The sequence below is a fragment of the Juglans regia genome, chromosome 10, assembly GCF_001411555.2.
Source record: "Juglans regia cultivar Chandler chromosome 10, Walnut 2.0, whole genome shotgun sequence".
Classification (NCBI taxonomy): Eukaryota; Viridiplantae; Streptophyta; class Magnoliopsida; order Fagales; family Juglandaceae; genus Juglans; species Juglans regia.
In genome coordinates this window covers 7,605,521-7,628,439 of record NC_049910.1, presented here as the reverse complement: position 1 = coordinate 7,628,439, position 22,919 = coordinate 7,605,521, and the positions used below count along the sequence as shown (strand labels likewise).

Genomic DNA, 22,919 nt, shown 5'->3' with positions numbered 1-22,919 from the left:
TATTAATTAGAGGCCATTGGAGATCGATAGATCGAAGCTATTCACTATATATTATCCATGATCAATTGATGTCTTCTTTTTATTAACTTCATGTAAAAATATTTATGACACATGATAATTTTCATAATATATAGATAAATACTATATATTGGCCGGATGAAGACGTAGACTACCACCTATATATCATTGCTTCCTGATTTCATGCTTAATTTGTTCCAGCTTCTTCTGCAGGGCCTAGTTTCCCCAATCTGTATCCTAGCCATGGGGCGCCATGGTTTCCCACTGAATTCGGATTATTTCCAAACATGTGTTGGAAGTTTTGATCTGGCTACCAACTATAGATCTCTTGATCTCTCTACTGCCCTCTCTGTTTACATGAATATTAATGTTCTTTAATTAAGCTGCTAATTAATTATAACAACTTTTCCTGGATGCTGATCAAGGCAACGTGTGCAGTGGCCAGCAAGCTACCCGCCCGATGTTATTGAAGTCTTGTATTATTACCCTGGTAGGTTGATTTTCTTGTCGCTGGTTCGTTGGGCACACCCCGTAGGTGTTGCAGAAAAAGTTTTCCGAGCCTTAAAAGGTACCATTACTATCTGATATTTCTGCAATATCTTTGTCTCTCTTTTTCTGGGAGGGGGTTGAGTATATATATCCATTATATTATTATATCATATCATTTCAGCTTCAACATGTTTTGCTTTTATTACTATATATTTAGTTTGAGTCTCTCGCCGATTGATGATCTCTTCATGCCCTTCTCAACTGATCTCGCTGTAGAATTAATTCCAAGTACTTCTTCCTCAAAAACTGTTCATTCATTGTATGTATGCCCTCTCATTAATCAATTAGAAACACCATATTATATATATATATATATATATATATATGATCATATAGCACTTGCGCGCGCTGCAAAACAAAAGTCACTTGCATATATATATATATACATATATATACATGATCATGAGTACTAGGACAGACAACTCGAACTTAGAATTTTAGCAGTCTCTTCATGCTGTTTTGAGTTTTGCTAATTCGTTTATCATCATCATTATATATAATTTTCTTTTGTCGTAACCTAGCTAGCAGCTTGCTGATTGATGTCTATGTCGTCCTTGAAATTGAAAGTAAAGTAAAAGATTAATTATTCTGGTTGGTTCTAGTAATACTACTGGTCACAAACTAAACATGAGTTAAGCAGCCATTTATTTATTTTTTCCAGCAACATTCCAAGCTGGACTTTATTATATATTATGTACAATGTCCTTGTACAAAGCCATCGAAATGAGGGTAAATATTGATGCATTATAAGCATTTATTGCTTTGATAATCTCATGAAACTGTCTCACCAATCAGGACAAAACTAACCACTATTTGCTTCATGATCTTAGAAATCAGTCGGAGTTTTGTTTGCCTAAAATATATATGATCTAGTATATATTCTGTAATTTGAATATTACTGCATAATTAAATTAGATGACATTAGAAAAGATATTGGACTTTTAATTTTTTTCCTCTTTCTACAATATCATGTGCATGACCTAATTATAATTGCCTGTGTTGCAATATCATACTTAAAATTAACATATTATAACTAACTGAGTTGATCATGTTATTAAACTTGTTCATGTTTCATACCGTGTGATGTTACTGAAGCCAATAAAGAGTAATGGTGCCAAAAATATTAATACTTAAAGAGGGCAAAGAATCATGTACAAGATCAACTTCATATATAAGGCTTTTACCTAGCATTTCTCTCTTTCTCTCTCTCTCTGTGTATATATATATATACACATTGATCAATGACTGATCAAGCTGCATATATATTTTTGAGACATCTTCCCCAATAATTAAGGAGAATATGATCTTCTCCATTACACTTGAGATTAATGGATATAATACATATAGTGGAAAATATTGATCAGTCTTTTGATCATTTCAGATTATATATCATGCTGACAAGTACTGAATTAATTAAAATACTTCATAGTTTACACTAGATATAATATATATATATATATATATATAGAGAGAGAGAGAGAGAGAGGTGACCAGTGCATGCACTAGCTACTAGTTATACTCATGTTAATTCTGCATAATATCACAGGTTGAACTATATTTGCTGGAAATTAGGGATCAATTTTGCAATCAGTCTGCAAATACGTACTAGCATGTATATTTGCCTTAAAAATTAAGAATGTTTTTCCTTTTTCTTTTCGTTTACTATACTAGACGTACATTTATAATATCCGGTAGCTTGCATAATATATTGCATGGTAAAGTACTCATGCGGATGCATTACATTTGAGACAGACTAGATATATAGATTCAATCACGATATTAATTTGTAATCCATGCAAGTATTAATTCAAGATATAGCTCTAGCTAGCTAGGTAGGTTGAAAACAACTAATTAATTGGTTTTACAATTCTCACGTACAGAAATGCATGGTAATTAAGTTATCATCTTTTTTCTTTTCTTTGACTGTTTCAATTCCCATTGTTGGCGCTGAGATCAGAAATATCTGATTATGATTTTCATGACTAACTGATCATAATTATTATCTGCTCAAGATCATTAGGTTTTTATATTTTAAACAAGACCCATGCATGATGCATGAGCTTCCATGAATGTTGAAGCCAAAAACTCATGAAGGGTTTCAGTGAATTACACACACACAAACACATAGACATATATAGAAGTTTGTTTATTTATATTTTACTTTAGAAGTTTGTTTATATAGCGTGCTTCATCAATGCCTCTAACTGGAAGAGGTAGAGGTCGATCACATCGTGTGAGCTATGGTCGGGGGAGATCTCAAATCAATGATGAAGTTCGCAATAAAGTACCTATTGCTACGATGGATCTTAGAGATGACTCATCCTCAAGCTCATATGACTTAACCGATCCACGTAATGGCCAGCCAAGCACAGAACCGAATGACATACCAGTGGCTGATTCGTCATTAAGCACAAACCCGTCTGGTATTAATGCTAATTTATATTTATATTGTTTTACATTTTGGATATTGTTTTACATTATATGTTTAACATGTTGATTAATTTAATTATTGAACTATGATGACATTTTCACTCTTGGAAACAACCTAGTACCACTTCGCAGAAGCGTGGGCGAGGAGCTGCAAAGAGCACAGAGTTTGAAAAGGTGCGAAAGTATGGAAAGATATCCTTGAGGATAAAGGACGGTGAAACTGCACCTTGTTGTGAAAATGCTACCTTGTTTACTACAAGGGTTACATGGTTGGTCAAGCACCATGTGGACTTGAGTCATGCTCGCTGGCACGATGTACCGGCTAATGAGAAGGAAGAATTAATTACACGCATTCAGGTAAAAGTAGGAGAATGCAATACATGTTCAAATAGAGTAGATGAAAGCCTAACATTGTCAATGTAAAACTCGGGGTTGGGAGATTATAATTAATACTCTTAATGTTTGTCTGTAGGCTGACTTCATCCTTGACTGGACCAAGAAGAACCATCGTGATACGGTTACGAAGACACTACGCAAGCGGTTTAATCATATTCACTATGATTTACATAGAACTTACAAGCAATATGAGAGCAATGAAGAAGCACTTGCGAATGTGCCACCGTCGGTGACACCAGCCACTTGGGTAAAGTTATGTGCTCGATATTCAAGCGATGACTTTAAGGTAAGTTGGCAGTCGTATACTTAATTAACATGCTGTGGAATTGTTTGGTAAAATAGTCACCTGTATTAAATGTTAGTTAGAACGGTTAGTTTTTGTTAAAATAGTCAACTATATCTACTTCTGTTTTTAGTCATATAATCCTTTTGACACCTCTACATTCAATGGATGTATATCATGTCCTATGTGATTGCAGCGGATGTCTGAACGAAATAAAAGTAATAGGGAGAAGCAACAAAACAATCACACAGCTGGACGAAGGTCATTTGTGCGGCTAATGGAGATGAGGGTAAGTCTCCATTTTGGTTGCAAGATGCACACCGACTATATGTAACATTATTACTTCTTTGTGTTGCGTGATATGTTAGGCTTCTTCAAAGTTGTGTATTTCCTTTGAGTTCTCTATATATTAATGACTAATATAATTACTTGCACATTTAGTTATGAAAAAACAGAAAAAACACTCAACAATCGTTATTGTTTGTACGTTGTAAGTCTAATCCCAACAATTTATTTGATAGTTTGAATGAGAGTTTTATCTTGCAGATTTGAGTTTCATTCTTAATGCTAGCTATTTGTACTCTTTTAATTTGTGCTTCATAATGGTGTTCATATATTCAATCTAAGTTAGTGTGTAATTTATTTTATTTGCAGTCTGGGAATGAGGAGAATTTGGTTGATTTCTTTAAAGAAGTCAGGTGGTCAAAGAAAAATGACAAATTTGTGACTCCCATGACGGAAGAGAAATATGTGAGTGTTAATTAAGTAAAATCTCATGATGTTTGAGATAAACTGATGTCTATATTTTTAGTGCTAAGTACATATTACGAGCAATTAACTTGTGTGATGTTTTCCAATGGTTGATAGAATGAGATGGCAGCAAAAATGGCAGAGCTGGAGCCTGAGAAGCAAACTAAGGAGGCTGCTGCAACAATATTTAAGGAAGTTTTGGGCCACAGGCCAGGGTATGTACGGGGTCTTGGCGAGATGGTTATTCCCGAGTCATCTAGACAATCAACTAATGCTCGAATAGTAGAATTAACTGAACGTGCAGAAAGAAGTGAGAAAGAAACTGCACATTATAAGACTTTACATGATGACTTACGAGCGAATGTCATGTTATTAATGGAGAAACAAGACAAGTACGACAAGTTTTTGGAGAGATATGAGTTAGAGAGGCAGACCCAGGGAGAGTCTCATAAAGAGACTCAGGGACCTGCATAGCCAGTTACTAAATTTGAGGGTAACAATTTTTTGTCAATTTTGGTAAGGAGATGAAAGTTAAAATAATATAACAACAAAATGTCTCCCATATCTCCAGAACCTCCTCTTTTGTACATCAATTACTGGTGTGGGGTAGGTAGTATATTTTTTGGTTTGAAGATATTTTGTAGCTTTTGTCTGGAGATGTACGTTGCTTTTGCCACCAACATGCACATTGGAAGTTCTTGGTCATCAATTTACAATGAAATTGCTATAGCAAGGTAAGTTATCAGTATATACATAGCCTTTTAATAATATTATTAGTACCTGACTGACTTGCAAATTTTCATTTATTCTTGTTCTGACATTGTTGCTTTTTATGTATCTTTCAACATCTATATGACTAAGAATAAATAACTTGTTTCATCATTATTCTAATTTTTTTTTTTGTTTGGTAAATGAAGTTGTTGAATGCGAGATATCATAGAGGAAATCACCTTGGGTGAGTGCAGCGGACTTAATATTTATTAGTTCCAATAAATGCAAATTATGTATTTCTCATATAAAAAATCTTAAGTGCATATGGCTTTTCACCTATATAATTTGTTCTTTTTGGTGCGTACTTTGTTTGGCAGGATCAAATTGCCATGTGTTGGATTTTTCTCACATTGGGTACAGTGATTTTGGAAGCTAGTTTTATACCAGACTAAAGAGCTAGCGTATGTAGAGACTTTCTGAAATGGACTCGTTAGTCTTCTGAATCATGTAAAAGGTAGTCCCAATTTCAGGTGAGACCCTTGTATTAATTGTCAGAGAGTTTTTACGTGTTCTATATATGTACATAATATATACAATATATATATATTTTAGTTAGAGATGCAAAGGAAAAATAAGAGATGCTATCTTTTATTAATTGAATGCCTTGTAACTTGGGCCTTGAATATTATGTTTTTGCAGAAATATATTGCATTTCTTTACAGTTGTTTTGAAACACTTGAAGTCAAATCGGTGAATCAAATTCAGCTCTTCCCATACTTGTTGGAATATGGTGATTAGAAAGAAAAACACTTGCAATGAAGAAGCTGGCGCATTCATGAAGGCAACTTGCTGCTAGACATTTATAGTTTGAACGAAAAATACTTGTAAATTTATATTCCATTGTGATATGTTGGATGGTATTATGTAAAATGTACACTTAAATCTTGGTGAATTTTAAATATGTATGTTGAGGTTATTTGAATGATGTTGACATATAATTTATATGTGCAATCAAATATAAATTTATCCAAATTTAGGATTTCTAATTTATTAACAAGCAATTATTTGTTATGAAATTACAAATATCAGGAAAATAACAGGAAGACAAAATACAAGCAAACAGAATTGGATTTTAAAAAAAAAAAAAACATATTTCCGGCGAATGTAACTCGCCGAAAATAAATGCAGCGAGTAAGGACTATTTGCGGCGACTATGTCATCGCCAAAAATAATCAACTCACGTTATCATCGACAAGAATGAAACATTTGCGGCGAATTTAAATTCGCAGCAAATATTATATTTCCGCGGTTTTTAGTCGCCGGAATAGACGTCACAACTATGCTAAAAATATCTTTACTGGCGATATATATGTTTATTTCCGGCGATCTATACTCGCCGGAAATGGAAAGCATTTCTGTCCGTCCTCCACCTCGGCACAAAACGTCTTACTTGGCTGATTAACAGCGGCGACTTTGGGGCAAGATGAGGTAGCCGGAAATACTTTATTGCGGCGATATATTCATTTATTTGCGGTGAATGACGTCGCCGGAAATGAGTTTATTCCTTGTAGTGAAGGCACTATGCCCCATTGCACATAGCACCTGGAGCCCTGATATGCAGATAAAGAAATTAAAAAAAAAAATAAATAATAAATAGATAGTACAACCTTTAAAGATTATTAAAGGAATAGTAAATAGTAAAAATCACTACCCCTCTCTCTCTCTCCCTCTCTCCTTATCAAAAGCTTGAAGACCAAAATTATACCCAGCCCTTCCACTGCGCCACTCAATTCTCTATGAAAAACAACGGAAAGCCTGTAGAAAAAAAAAAAAAATAGCCTTTGATTTCAACATAGACAACGAAAAGGGCAACCATTGCATCTAAGTCTAAGGATGTCTTAGATCTACACATATTATTGATAGTTTTTCAATTTGGTTTGTTTTGGTGTACATCAGTATGTCAGTGTAAATGGGTATGATATATGTAGTGAGTTTATACAAATTTGAAGGGATTTTGTTTGGATCTGTGTTGTTTCTTTGAGATCTAAATATATCTGTCTGGAGTCCTCAAAACAAATTTTTTATTTTTATTTCCTTTCATCTCTCGCTCTGATCTTTGTATCGTTTCTTTTTTAGAAATTTTATTTGTGAATCCTTAGTGGTATTTTTTGTGAATCCTTAGAAATTTTCTTTGTGAATCCTTAGAGAGAGAGAGAGAGAGAGAGAGAGAGAGAGAGAGAGAGAGTTTTGGGTTTTAGATGATCCAAAAACAAATTCAATCTGCCATTTAAATGGCAGTAACGCATGCGTTACAAGCAAGTAATGCATGACCTAAGCTTTACAATCCAGGAGAGGAGAGGGGTAAGTCCCACGTGGGCGCCGCTCCATCTAACATCAAAAGTCATACTCCACGATTATTTGGTACACCATTGAATTTTTTATTGAGGTGTAAATTTCTTATACAATGCAACACATTCACAATACTATGATTACAAAAACTTCCATATGCAGTCATCTGTATGTCGTTGGTGATTTGTCTTCTAAACTTTGAGGACATATTGTCGCCTGCAGTAACATCACATACATCGAGAAGATGGTTAGTGAATTATTATGGTGTTTATTGCAATCAGCAAAAATTGACATCTATAAAGAACCTGCTGAAGTACACCATTTCATGCTTTGGAGATCTCGGCATGTCATGCACTTTTCATTCCTACACTTAAATTGAAAATATCCCACTACCATCAAGTTTTTATGTACGAGTTCATCCGAAAGCATATTTGGAAATAAAATTAACTAGTGCATTTACAATATTGAAGCATGTAAATGGACCAGGAAATAATGGATAGTGGTTATATTGTTGGTGACTAGGTAAAATAAAAAGACACATTTCCAACCAAATACAAGAACAATACCTTCCATCCATTTACAGTAGGTGGTCTAGTCTGACACTAGCTCTTCATCTATGGATAGATATTCTTCTTTTGAATATTTCCCATCACCATAACCATCTTCCACACCAGTGATGAACTCGGCATCGTTAACTACAAAAAAACATGACATTACCGATGTTTGCTAAGCACTGGCACCTATCCGAAAAAACACTGCTAATTAATTACTTGCAATTTTTTGCAGGCGTAACCGTCTGCCAATAGTGGATGGTCGCTATTTTCACATATCGGTATTTGCAAAAGCGCCGGTACTTGAAAATCTCATTAGTGGTGTTTGTATACAATTTAGCGGCATTTCTTGAAACGCTTCCAGCTTTCATAATGTAACGACGTTTATCAAAGCGCCGCCATTAATTCGTTACCATTCCATAATATAAAATAGCAGTATTACAATAAATGTTGCTTTTAGTACGTTGGCGACACATTGAAAAAATTAACGGCGTTTATCTAAACGCTGCTACTAATACAAATAGTGGTGTTACAATAAACGCCTCTACAGTACATTGCTGGTGCATTATATAAATTGGTGGCATTTATTGAAACGCCACTATTAGTACGTTGGCGACGCATTGAATAAATTAACAGAATTTAACTAAACGTTGCCACTAATTAAAATAGCAGCATTACCATAAACGTCGCTGCTAGTACGTTGCTGGCGCATTATATATATTGGCGGCATTTATTTTAATGCCACTAATAGTACGTTGGCGACACATTGAATATATTAACGGCATTTATTTAACCGCCGTCACTAACTTTTGAATTTGAAGTCTCTAGGTCTATCAAAGTGTCATTGTAGGTTGGCATGAGGCTGCCAAGTGTTACTTCTATTTTCTTCTTTGGCTTTTACCAAACTCTTTTCTTCTTCTTCTTCTTTTTCATTTCTTCCATGTAGCCTTCCTATCTAGCGGCACTTATGTTTCACTTTTTTTTTTTCCTTGTTGCATTAATAGCAGTAATTATTAAATAATATATCTTTATCAGTTTTAGGCTTCAATATAGATGTGATCTAATTTGTTTTTTCAAATTTAAAGAAAAAGAACACTAAATTTTTAGCGGCCTGTTGTCTAGGGACTCTCATTTGTGTTGTTTTGGATATAAATATTAAGTTAAATTTTTTAAGATGCTAAAGATATAATATAGGAGTGCAATTTCAAGTAATATGAAAAAATGGCATATTGTGAAGATTTAGAAGAAAATCAAAAAAGACGTTGAATGAAGAAAAGAAGAAAAAGGAAAGATGTTGAAATTTAAAAAAATAAAAGTAAAAGACGTTGGAAGATGCAAAAATGTAAAGAGAATTCAAAGAAAACTCCAACCATGGATGCCTTAAAACTACATCAGGCCTCATTTGTTTTTAGAAAACATTTCATTTCATCTCATCTCATCTCATCTAATCATTACAACTTTCCCAACTTCCAATACAAAATAAAATAAACAATTCAACTTTTTTAAATCTCAAAATAAAAACAATATTAAAAAATATATTCTAGCAATATTTTATTCAACTTTTAACTTTAATCTCATCTTATCTACGAAAACAAATGAGACCTAAAACTCACTTGATAGAACTCTTCCATTACAAATCTAGAACGTCCCTTCCCATTCAAAATTTTCAAACGAATTATCCTTCTATTGAGGAATACTATTGATGAGAGACATTTATTGAATGACGAACTACAAAAGAGGCACCAAGACCAATTTTGTAATTGGTTTCAAGACTATGTACTATTTTCACCCCATTCAATATTATATCACATAATTTGTTATGTCTCTCTAGTTTTCGTTATTTAGTCAATTCTAATAATCGAACCTTTTAGGTAATGAAAATGGATGATAATGGAAGAAGTGAATTGGGCCATAATTACGGGACCTTTGTTTTTATGACCTTTAACACGCTAAACGACGCTCCAAGAACTCTCCAAGAATGGCTTTCTTCTTGAAAGTTTTTTCTTGCTACGTTTGACGCAAGTAATGGCTGCTGCTGCTAACAACGGAGGTCGACGGCCCTTCATGGATCTAGTATCGGTGGTTCCTCAGCCTCTTTGTCTGTGGCGTTTCGTCTGCCGAAATCTAAGGATGGTGAAATTTTTTTCCAGTTTTCTAAGGAGGAAGTCCAACGATCTGCCGAGCCTTTTCGGTACTCGATTGTTTTGAAGTTTTTGAGGAATCGACCATCCTTGGATGCAATTCGGGCCTTCATTCATAAGCGATGGAATCTTGATGGCATTCCAGTCGTTTCCAATATGAGGCATCCTCGGAATGTTTTTATCAGAATGGTTTCAGAAGAAGACTGCATGAAGGCTTTGTCTCGTGAAGTTAATGATATAGATGGGATTCCTTACCGTCCATTCCACTGGACTCCAGACTTTAAAGAAGAAGAAGAACCCTCGATTGTACCGGTGTGGATTGTACTTCCAGGTTTGCCTCCTAACTATTATCATGAATCATTCCTTAAAATTCTTACAGCCCCTATTGGTAGATTTATTAGAAGTGATAACTCTACTCGTTGTGTTACTCGAACCGATGGTGCTCGTATTTGTGTCAAAATGGATGCTGCTAAGAAACCGTTACCTTATTTTTGGATTGGGATGCCTAGTTTGGGATCTAGCCGAAAGCAAGAAATTATATATGAAACTTTGCTGGCGTTCTGTTCTAAATGTAAAATACAGGGGCATAACTTAAAGACTTGTCGTGCTGGGAAAAAGAGTGCAGGAAGTAATGTGTGGGTTCGGCAACAAGAACTGATTGTGGAGGAGCCGACGGACAAGATTAATAACCCAGTTATTGAAGATACAGAAGTTGAAACAAACAAAGCAACTGAGGAGAATCGGGTGTTAGTTGATCCCATTCTTTTGGTTGAGGAGTTGGAACCGGAAAAGGATCAAGAGGAAAATCTTGAGATTCTGGATCTTGCGGAAGATATGAACCCAGGAAGTATTGAAGGAAAATTGGATTGCTCGAACCGATTAAGGGAAACAGAGTTGGAAACAGACATGAGGGAGGGGGAAGTAATTCCTAGTTCTGCAGAAAGGGAGGTTAATGATGTTCATGAGGAAGAGGTACATCTGGAAGATGGCTCGATTCCTGATCCGGAACCTGAGAAAAATGCGGATGTATTTTTACAGGAGAAAGAATATCACTCGGATGCAGAAGATGAAATTGTAAAGTGAAAATATCAAAAGCGGCAGTTTGAGAAAATCAGGAGTTCCAGGCAGGTGATCACTAGAACACATAAGTTTATTCAATGACTGGTTCAATATTAGTCTGGAATGTAAGAGGTTTAGGTACTTCTAAGAGACGTTACAAAAACTGCTGTCTAAATATAAGCCAAAGTTGGTAGTGTTGCTGGAACCTTTTCAGAGTGTGGATAAAATCTAGAGTTTCATGCGGTTATTGCAGTTTGATAAGGTGATAACAAATGAGAATGATGGTGGAAAAATCTGGGTGTTTTGGAAAAATGAAGTGGATGTGCAGGTGGTCCGCATGAGTTCGCAGTTTGTGTCATTACGTATTACCGAAGGAGATTGTCATTTCTTGGGTAATTTTATTTATGCCAAGTGTAATAGGTATGTGAGACAGATGCTTTGGGAGGAGTTGAGTTCGGATAGAATGGGTGTGGAGCCGTGCTTGTTTGCTGGTGATTTCAACGTAATTCGGTCGGATGTGGAAAGGTGTGGTGGGCGTCCACGGAATAGAGTTGCAATGGATGAGTTTAATAGATGGATTCATCAGGGTGGGCTGATGGAAATGAATTCACAAGGAGGTAAGTTTACATGGTGTAATGGTCAGCAGGGTTTATCTAGAGCTTGGGCAAAGTTGGTAAGTTTACTTGAATTCACAAGGAGGTAAGTTTACTTGATGCAAATTTTCTGTCTTTATTCCCGAATGCTCATTGTTTGTATCTTCCAAGGACAACGTCGGATCATTGTCCTATGTTTATAGACTTTTTAAGTGATCCTTTCTCTTATGGCCCCCCTCCATTTCGATTTCAGCAAATGTGGGTTGAGCACCAGGATTTTATGAATTTTGTTCAAAATGTTTGGTCTGAATCGGTCATAGGTTCGGGGCTTTTTAAATTAGCTAGCAAACTTAAAAAGCTTAAGGTGGCGTTACGTGAATGGAACAAGAGGGTATTTGGGAGAACTAGTAATCAGATTGCTATTCTTGAAGATAAGGTTGAGAGTCTGGAAAATTTGTTGCAGAGAGATTGGGATGATGATATTGAAAGGGAGTTAGTGAGGTGTTCTAATGAGTTGTCTTCTTGGAGGCTAAGGGAGGATATTAGATTGGCGCAGATGGCTAAAATCAAGTGGAGAAGGGATGGTGATAGGAACACAAAATTCTTTCATGTTTGGTTATCTAATAAAAGGCATAGGAAAATTAATAAGTTGAGAACTTCGAATGGGATGGAGTTTAATTCTCCGGAAGAAATTCATCTTGGTGCTATTGATTATTTTATTGAGTTTCTTCAAAGATCTAATCCGGTAAGGGAGGTGCCTGATTTAACTAGTTTGATATCGTCGGTTATTAATGAAGAGGATTGTGTCCGGCTTTGTGGGATCCCTTCGTTGGTTGAAGTGAAAGAGGCTCTATCAACTATTCCTATTAATAGTTCCCCGGGCCCAGATGGTTTTGGCACGGGTTTTTTTATGAGTTGCTGGGAGGTGGTTAAAGTTGAGGTTTTAGAAGCTATTTCAGAATTTTTTCTATCAAAACGCCTTCCGAGATTTTATTCGGCTTCTTTTATTGTGCTTATCCCGAAGGTAGATGTGCCTTCGGGGTTTGATAAATTTAGGCCAATTAGCCTTTGTTAAGTTTTCTATAAAATTTGTTCGAAAATTATTGTGAATCGTATGACAGGTCTTCTTCCCAAAATGATTTCTCTAGAGCAAGGAGCGTTTATACCTGGGCGGAGTATTTTTGAGAATATCAGTCTTATCCAGGAAATGGTTCACTCACTGAAGAGGACGACACATGGTGGTAATATAATGATTAAAGTTGATATGGCTAAAGCATATGATCGGGTGGAGTGGCACTTTTTGATTGAGGTATTGAGGTGTTTTGGCTTTCCTTCTTCCTTTTGTGATCTTATTCGTGCTTGTATTTCGAATGTGTGGTATTCTGTGATGCTTAATGGTACGACGAAAGGTTTCTTTCAAGGGAGGTGGGGTTTGCGCCAAGGGGATCCCCTTTCGCCTTACCTCTTTATTATCCTTCAAGAAGTGCTTTCTAGACTTTTGAAACAAAGCTTTGTTGGAAAAAAGATTGGAAAATATTTCCAAGCTAGAGGTACTCCTCATATTTCTCACCTTATGTACGCTGATGATATTGTTATTTTTCTGAATGGAGGAAAGAAATCGGTAAAGGAACTGTTGTTGGCTTTTGAAAAATATGAAAATTGGTCAGGTCAGCAACTTAGTAAAGAAAAGACAGCTATATTTTATTCTCCTAAAATTTCGTTAGTAAGAAAGAGAGCTCTTAAAAGGCTGACAGGGTTCTCTGAAGGTTTGGATCCTTTTAAATATCTTGGGGTTCCGATTGTATTAGGGCGTCTTAAGCATGAGCATCTAGAGGAGATGATTAATAAAGTCTGGAATAAAATCAGTGGTTGGAAAATGAAATTATTATCAGCGGGTGGGCGTTTAATTTTACTTCGTCATGTGCTGTCTAGTATAGCTTTACATATATTTGCAGTATTGCAGGTTCGTCAATCTATTATTAAAGAACTAAACCGAATGTTGAGCACATTTTTTTATGGAGAGATTAATGGTAAAAGGAAAAAAAAGTGGGTGGCATGGGAGAGTATTTGTAAGCCAATAGAGGAGGGTGGTCTTGGTTTGCGGAATTTGGGGGATATTAAAAAAGCTTTGCACATGAGGTTTTCATGGAATCTTTTGAAAGGAGAATCCCTGTGGGCTAGTTTCTTTAAGGGAAAATATGTGGGAACTTCGAGTTGGTGTCTTATTGATATGAGAAAAGGTACGAGGTTTTGGAAAATGATTGTCAAAAGTATTCCAAGTGTTTTTAATAATGCTAAGTGGAGAGTTAGAGATGGAAATATTTTATTTTGGTATGACAAATGGAGAGATGGGGGTCCTCTAATTGATGAGTTCCAGATAGTGGGTAATACGATGTTGAAAGTTAAAGAGTGCAAGTTGTCCAATAGTTGGGATGTGGAGTTTTTGAGTATGTTGGTTGGTCAGGATAATGTGGAGAATATTGTTGAGGCTTTGGCTGGGTGTAAGGGAGGATCTGATGTCTTGATCTGGATGAAGAATGACAGTGGGAATTTTTTGACCAAATCCGCTTGGGATTACATTTGAGTACAAGGATCTAGTATGGAGTGGCATCCTTGGGTGTGGCATAAATTACTTCCACTTAAAGTTTCGGTTTTAATGTGGAAGGTGTGGTACATGGCTTTAAGTGTTGATGATCGTCTTCGGCGCATTGGGATCCAGATAGTTTCTCGCTGTGATTGTTGTGATGAAGGTAATTATGAAGATCAAGATCATGTGCTACTTACAAGTGAGTTTGCATCGGCCTTATGGCATTTTTATGGATCTATTTTTGGTATTCCTATTGGTCGTACTTGGAGGGAGACAGTACAAATTTGGTTTCGAATGGCATCTTCTAATTCTCAACTGGGAATAATAGTGGGGATTTTACCAGCTATTATTACTTGGCATCTTTGGATTAGACGTTGTACTGCTCGTATGGAGGGAAGGTTTCAGTCTATTTTTTCGGTTCGGCTTTCTATTAGTAGATGGATGGGAGTAGTAGTTCGAGATATGAAAAAGGTTAGTAATGGTTCCAGACATGATTCACAGGTATTACAGTCATTGAATATTCCAGTTTTGGTTCCTGTTAGAAAGCATTTAAAGCTAGTGGCTTGGCAAAAGCCAGCTCAAGGGTGGTTTAAATTGAATACAGATGGGAGTAGTCTTGGTAATCCAGGTTCTTCAGGGGTGGGCGGTATCATTAGGAATGATCGTGGTCTTATGGTTTATGCTTTTAATTCTTATATTGGTATCGGAACCAGTAATAGAGCGGAGTTGTTAACTGTTCTTCAGGGACTCAAAGCCTGTAAGGAATTGGGGATAAATTTTGTGGAAATTGAATTAGATTCGCAAGTGGTGATTTCGTGGTGGAATAGGAGAAGGTGTGGTGTGTGGTACTTGGAAGATTTTTGGGAAGATACGTTGGCTCTTATGGATTCTATGGTGTGCGTTGTTCGTCATGTTTATAGAGAGGGAAATAAAGCTGCGGATTGGTTGGCTCAGAGTGGTGCGTCGGGTCTTAATTTTGAGTGGAGATTTGTTAGGGAGGTGCCTAGGGTGCTTCGTGGTTTAATCCGTTTGGATATTCTGGGATTGCCTTCATTGCGTTGTCGTTAGTGTCGTGTTCATGCGGAATGTTTCTTATTGGTTTCCCGTTTTAGTAGGTTTGTAATTTTGTTTGTAATTTTGACATCTGGTAGTAGAATTGTTTGTAATACTAGGTGTCGGTCTGTAACCACGGTATTTCTCCACCACAAGTGAGGGCTATTAATAAAATTTCGGAATAGGTCACTCATAGACAGGTGACTTTGGCTCTTCTATAAAAAAAAAATGTGAAAATTTGTGAAAATTGTAATAATTAGATGAGATGAGATTGATTAAGTATATGAGTGATGCTAGGTTGCTACCTAACAATGACCACTGGGCGGGCGCCTAGCACAAATTTGACTTTTTATTTTTTTCTTCTTTTTCTTTTTATCTATTCATCTTTTTTTTTAACATATTTAAATATTTAAAAAAATACATCAATATACTAAAAGTCACTTCATTAATTATTAAATAAAAAAAATTAAATATATGAGTAGTCAAAATAAAGAGGCAAACTTAGACGGTATACTAACATTTTCCTAAGTGTGTATATATATATATATATATATATAACATTTTATTTAGAATACTAGTACAGATTTCTTGTGCAAGACATGTATATCTAGTTGAAAATGTTCTACTCGAGCAGTATTTATGTCTGTCGGGTTTATCTTATTCGGTGATCCCAAACAAGTTCTAATTTTTTGTGAGGTTCTACATTTCTGAACAGTGTGTCTCTCGCACTCGATTTGCTATGTGATCTCGAGCAATGTGTCATTCAGTGTTGCCTTGCTTGGTGATATTCAGTAAAGATCAAATTCTTGTTCTGCTCGATATTACTGATCAGTGTTAACTATTTTATAATTTATTTACAACCAATTGTAACATTTTAGTTTTAAAAATAATGAAGGTATCTTGATTTAAAGTATGAATCATGGATGAGGGGAGAAAACCAAGTCCCAAGGAATCTATACTTATTCAGAAAAGAGGTTGATCGTAAATCTGTTACTACAGTGAATAGTTATCGCGAAATGTCTGCATTTCGTTAGGAGACGACTTCGCGACCGTTAGCAGAGTCATATTAAAACTAAAATTGCTTTCAAATTCTTTATTTAAATGATCATACTGGTTAGGATCTGTAGAAATTCAGATTTATATATTTTTTAGAGTACTTTCCAGTGCATATTTTGGTGAGAAAATTCATTGGAGAATTTTCATATTGGTTCTCTCAAAAGAGTGTGATTATGATCTATGTTGGAGATTTGATTGGTTGTGTTTCAGTCACTGGAGTTTCAGTTGAAAAGCCAATGTTTGAATATCGTCAGAGGTTCTGGCTGCTTCTACGGTAGAAGACAAATAAGTAATTTGTCTAATCAAGTAAGAGTGTCAATTGACAAAGATTTTGTACTTGAGGTTTACTTGTAATGATTTTCAAATAATAAAATTGATTCTTTTGGGTTTGGCTGTCTCGTAGGATTTTACTTTTAAAGAGTTCTTTAAAGGGTTTCCCTTCAATACCAATCTTGGTGTTAAGTAATTTATTTACATTACGTTATTATTTAATTATTAAATAATTGCATGATTAATGACTAACCAATTTGTTAAGTGAATTTATAGATATTTTTGCTGGGTTACGATACAGGGGTACTTGGTTAATTTCAATTGGTATCAGAGCATAATTCACTCATTCGAGTGTGATTCGTTCCCTTGTTGACCATGTTGTTATATGTCCCACCATACTTTGATGGGAAAAATCATGTATATTGAAAAGTTTGTATAAGGGCTTTCATCAAGTATTTGAATGAATATGTGTAGTATGCAGTTGAGCGACGATGGACTAAACCCGAGATAACTATTGATGCTTGGACAAGAGATGAGATCACCAACTCTAATTGGAATAGCAATGGACGTAATGTTATATTTATGGTTGTATCTCACGATGAATTTAAAAGAATCTCAATGTGTGAGATTGCTAAAGAAGCATGAGATATCTTGGAGGTTACACATGAGGGGACAAAGATTGTAAAAGATTTAAAACTACAGTTGCTAACTTCAAAATTTAAAAAGATTAAGATGCTGGAAGATGAAAGTTTTAATGATTTTTATGCTAAACTTAACGATGTTATAACTTCCAAGTTTAATCTTAGTGACAAGGTGGATGACTCAGGGTCATGAGAAAAATTTTATGATCCTTGCCTGAAAGATTTCACTCAAAAGTTATAGTCATTGAAGAAAGCAATGATTTGTATGCAATCAAGGTCGAAAAACTAGTAAGTTCTCTATAAACCTATGAATATTCTCTTCCTCAAACAAGAAAAGGTAAGTTCATTGCTTTCAAGACTGTGGAAGAAGATTGTGAATATTTTTGTGATGAAGAAAATCTGAATTATAAGGATATAGATCTCATTGCAAGGAAATTTAGAAAATTCTTGTTTAATAACAACAGAACAAATGGAAAATAAAAGAGAGGTAAGAAATTTCCTGCTAGAAAGAGTGATTCTGAAAAATGAAACAAAGATAAATATGAGCAAAAAGATAAATTGAAGTGCTATGAATGTTCATGTATTCCTTGCATATCATTAGCCTACGGCATGCATTTTTTTATTTTGTTTTGTTGTGTTTCTATTTTTTAGTTTAAAATACATTATTTTTTTTCTGGTTTGTTTCTATTTTTTTTTGGAAGTGCATGTTTGATATGTCAAAGTTTTGAGTACATGTGTTTTCACAAAATAAATTCTTGAACTTATGCAACTCTCTACTTTGAGCAGTCCACTTTGTGTATACTACTATGGGTCATCTTGACAAAGTTCATTTACAAGCACTGTGAGGAACTTATATGTATGTTCATTATAATTATGTTCCATATTTAGTATTGAGATGCTTACCATAGAAGGAGTCCATACCTTGAATTGATTAATATTATTTAAACCTAGTACAATAATAAAGAGATATCTTCTTGCCAAATACAAATGGTTGAGCCATATAGAAAAAATAGATATTAAATCATTGTAGAAAAAGATAAACACCATACATGGATCTGGCCCTTAAGTCCTTATAGAAAGAATCGCTGGTTAATTCATTGTGAAAAAATATGAGCAACAAAAATTGACATAAAAAATGAGGGGGTTGTACAAACTAGTGTTTGGAGGAGATATTCATGTATGTAGGCCCTAGTATAAAGTTTGATTTTTGATGTGAGTGACAATCTCTTGGGAGCATTTATAAGAAGAAAATATTAATGAATAATATTATCAAAAATATATTGAAGAGAAAAAGAAATAAAGAGTTAATTTTCTATATAAATTTGCTTACTCACATACTCACATGAACTTTGACATTGATGATAATATGAGGTGTGAACATCCATAGTGATTGTTGCTAATAAGAGAGTGTAGTCTAGTGAATTTGTTTTGTGAGTGACACTATGTTTGAACTAGGATGCATCTAGGCATGCTACTTGCCTCATTGCTTACATATATATAAATTATTATTTATTATTTATTTATTTTATATAAAATAAATATGAAAATATAAAATATATTTAATATTGAGGTATGGGTCAATGTTGGGCATTTGTGATTCTGAAGTTGAAGTCTGAGACTTAGTTTCTGTTTTATTGGCATAAGTCCTAGTAGGACTGTACGGAGACTCTACGGCACAAGGCATGTGCACGGTCACCAGTCACTTAAGTGACTTAAGTTATTTGAGCCAAACATATACATTCCTAGCCCCCGAGTGTATTTATCTAAGTCACCCATTCTCTTCCATATCTCATTCGAGTTACTTGTGAGAAATAATCGGTTCCGAGTTTCTTGATTCAAGGTTCCCCATCATAGTAAGACCTCTAGTTTATTCAAATCATTATCTCCTTCCAATTCTAGGGTTCGACACATCTATATCTGAAGTTTGTGATTTTGATTTTTGCGTTGTGAAGTTAGGGCTAGAATACTCGGGTACTTGTATATTGGTTCATATGAGGTTTTATTATGCATGTACTGAGGATGATTTTTGGTGGGTTATGTGATTATATATTTCGGTTTTAACCAAGTGCACACCAAGTGTTTGTGTTTATTCCTCAATCAAGTCACACTATTTGTTTGTGCATAATTGCAGTGGTTATCTTACCCATAGCTAGAACATAAGTGTAATTGGTCCGTGTGGAAAGTTGAGTCAATTCCGAGGGGTTAATAATGTCATGGTCTTCATTGTCCTCGAACTCATTCAATTCTGATCTTGGTTACTTTTTTACTCTGATCTTGTTGACTTGATTATCCAGATGAGATTTAAAGTAAGTGCAAAGGGGAAGAAATATGCCGATAAAATCACTGTCCTTTCACATATGAGATTTACATATGACAACTATCATTGAAAATATAGTGAGTCTTTTCATATTAGTAACAAAATGGGAGAGATTTAAATATGTTGCTAAGGGGGAGTTGAACGAGTTGAGGCGGAGTTGAATGAATAAGTGTAGTAAGTATATTGCAGACAAAAAAGGGGAGAGATTGAGGGTGAGAACTAAATACTGAACATGGATATTGATGATGACTAGAACACTATTTTAGTAGGTTTAGATTACGTGTAACCTTTGATTTTGTTGAGACTAATTTCAAAGAGTATTTTATGTCATTTCTTCTTATTACTGCATTAAGATTTTCTTCATGAGATCTTGGTCTGCTGATTGTTTTGTATTTCAGGTACATACTACATTCATCAAACTGAGTTTTGTCACCAATCCATCAAAGGGGGAGATTGTAGATGCAAAAGTTTGGGTATAACTAGGTGACTAAATTGATAAATTTGGATAGAATTAAGTGACTAAAATCATAGAGTTTATCCTATCATTAAGTTGGTAATTTTGGATGAATGTAAATTGTTAATTGACTTTATTTATAAAAATAATAAGTTTATCTATGAGGTATTAGAGTTTGTTTAGATAAGTCATAAGTGTGAAAATCAAGTCTTAAGGAAATATGCATTTATTCAGAGAAGAGGCTGATCTGAAATCTGTTACTGCAGTGAAGAGTTATCGCGAAATGTCAGCATTTTGTCAGGAGACGACTTCGCGACCATCAGCAGAGTCCTACTGAAACTAAAATTGCTTTCAAATTGTTTATTTAAGGGATCCTACTAGTTAGGATCTGTAGAGATTCAGATCTAGATATTTTCAAAACACTTTCCAGTGCATATTTTGGTGAGAAAGTTCCTTGGAGAATTTTCATATTGTTTCTCTCAAAGAGTATGATCATGCTCCATGTTTAAGATTTGATTGGTCGTGTTTCAGCTACTGGAGTTCTAGGAGAAAAATCAATATTTGAAGATCGTCAGAGGTTTTGGCGACAACTACATTAGACATTTGTCAATTGTCTAGACAAGTAAGAGTATCAATTGATAAAGGTTTTGTAATTAAACTTTACTTATAACTGATTTTTAAATAATAAAAATTATTTATTTTGGTTTGGCTGCCTTGTAGGGTTTTACTTTTAAAGAGTTCTTTAAAAGGTTTTCTTTCGATACCAATCATGGTGCTATGCAATTTATTTACTTTACGTTGTTGTTTAATTATTAAATAATTGCATGATTAACGACTAACCAATTTGTTGAGTGAATTGATAGATATTTCCGCTGCGTTACGATATAGGGAAACTTGGGTAATTTCAAAATTTAATTACCACTTAAATATACTACTTTTATCATGCATATATACTTATAAAGACATGATGATCTCCCGACAATATCTCTTATTCTCTTTCCCATCTACTTCATTACTCTGCTTGAGTTAGAATCTTAACAGTCTCTCTCTCAATCTCTCTAGGGTTTTGAATTTGGGATTTCTTTGGTTTGTGTAGAATATCCATTTGGTTATTTGATTTTGTTATTGTTTTTACGGCTTGCTTGGACTTACATTTTTTTTGGATTTGGAAGTCTGAATCCTATTGTGAAGTCTGATCACTAAAATTGCGGCTACTTAGGGGCTTCAAGGTTTCTGGAAATGAAATGTTGTCAATATTCAATATTCTTCGCGCGGCACCGTTTAAGGCTATCAATTTCTATGCTTATGCTACATATAGAAATCATCTTGATTGGAATTGAGGAAACCGCAAATTTTGAGTGGTTCATTGCTAGTGCTGCATCTGGAATTAGTGCTACCTTGCTCTGCATACCAATGGATACTACTGTATGTGGCGATTGATCACTTACGTTTTTTTTTTTTCTGGTTAACCTTGGCATGACTTGCTATTGTTAGCTTACTTTTCATGCCTAGAGAAAGTTAACCGATACAAAAAAAAAAAAAAATTCTTAGTTATAGCAGTTCATGTAAATTTCTCAGTAATATTAACTTTTCATATAAATTATAATTACTGGTCCAGGAAACCCCTTCCAAAATCAAGGTCTGCACTTCATTCTAATGATTTCAGAGGCCTTTGTCGTTAATATTGCAGTTTATTTGCTGTACTGCTAAAGTTTCAATCTTTGAATTAGGTATTGTATTCAATGACCCAAATGCTTTAAATCAGTCAGGATATAATAAGTTTCTTTATTTAGTTACTTTATCATCTCTCTCTCTCTCTCTCTCTCTCTCTCTCTCTCTCTCTCATTTTTTTTTTCGAAGAGTTTTACCCATTGTTTGTTGGTTGCTGAGAAAACAAAATCATATGATTACAACTTGTTTCAAAGTTTTTGGAACTGCTGGTGCCTGTATGAAGGTGGCTGTGACATTTTTACTCAAGGTACATAATCTAGCATTGCTTTTTTATAAAGGAGCTGTGACATGTTTTTATGCTATTTACTTCTAGCAAGTTTGCTTTCTGGATAAAAGGTTGTTAAAATAGTTTGTCGTTTGTTTTGGCTTTCTAATCTTCTCTTCTTTCCTTGGTTGATAGTTTTGTTCAATGTACTTTCTTATTTTTAAGATTGGTTTATTTATTGTATTTTCAAGATATAGTTGACAATTATTAAAATCATATTTGACTTTCATGTTCGTTCCTTAGAAAATGAAAATGTGCACTGTTCTTGGTTAACTAAAAATTTCATTGTTAATAGAGTGGTTGTGTATTGCAGCTATATATATTTGCTGATGTTAATGTTTTGGGATTGAAGCTATAATGAATGTTGATCATCTGTTCATCAATTTTCGTCATATCAAGTCAGACGAGAAGAATGTGAAGTTCAATCAAGTTTTCAAACATCTCATTGAGATCAGGTTTGGATTATGGGAGCTAATATTTTCTATGATATTGTATTTATTTGGTTTCAATGTTTTAACAATCATCGTGTTTATTTATTTTTTCTCATTTTGATGATTATTGTACATTGTGTATTTTTTTTTTATGCTTGTATACATGTTTTATTGATTTTTACATATATTTTGTCATTTTTCCTATTATTGAATTAAAATTTGTTATTTGTGGATTAACGTAAGTTGCATGTATGTTCAAACATGAAAGAATGTTTTATTCCACC

At 34.6% G+C, this 22,919-nt stretch overlaps 1 protein-coding gene across 1 annotated transcript; it reads left to right on the top strand.

The window, feature by feature from the left end:
- Positions 1-3,956: 3,956 nt before the first annotated feature.
- LOC118349735 lies at positions 3,957-5,376 on the top strand. The gene is made up of 4 exons (XM_035695330.1): positions 3,957-3,965; positions 4,331-4,426; positions 4,544-5,160; positions 5,344-5,376. The coding sequence occupies exons 1-3, from the start codon at positions 3,960-3,962 to the stop codon at positions 4,898-4,900; spliced, it is 459 nt and encodes a 152-aa protein (XP_035551223.1). The 5' UTR covers positions 3,957-3,959; the 3' UTR covers positions 4,901-5,160; positions 5,344-5,376.
- Positions 5,377-22,919: the final 17,543 nt, after the last annotated feature.

Bases quoted from the DNA above. Each gene is read 5' to 3' on its own strand.
- LOC118349735 (XM_035695330.1), top strand. The intron at 4,427-4,543 runs GTGAGTGTTAAT...AATGGTTGATAG, and splicing joins CCATGACGGAAGAGAAATAT to AATGAGATGGCAGCAAAAAT.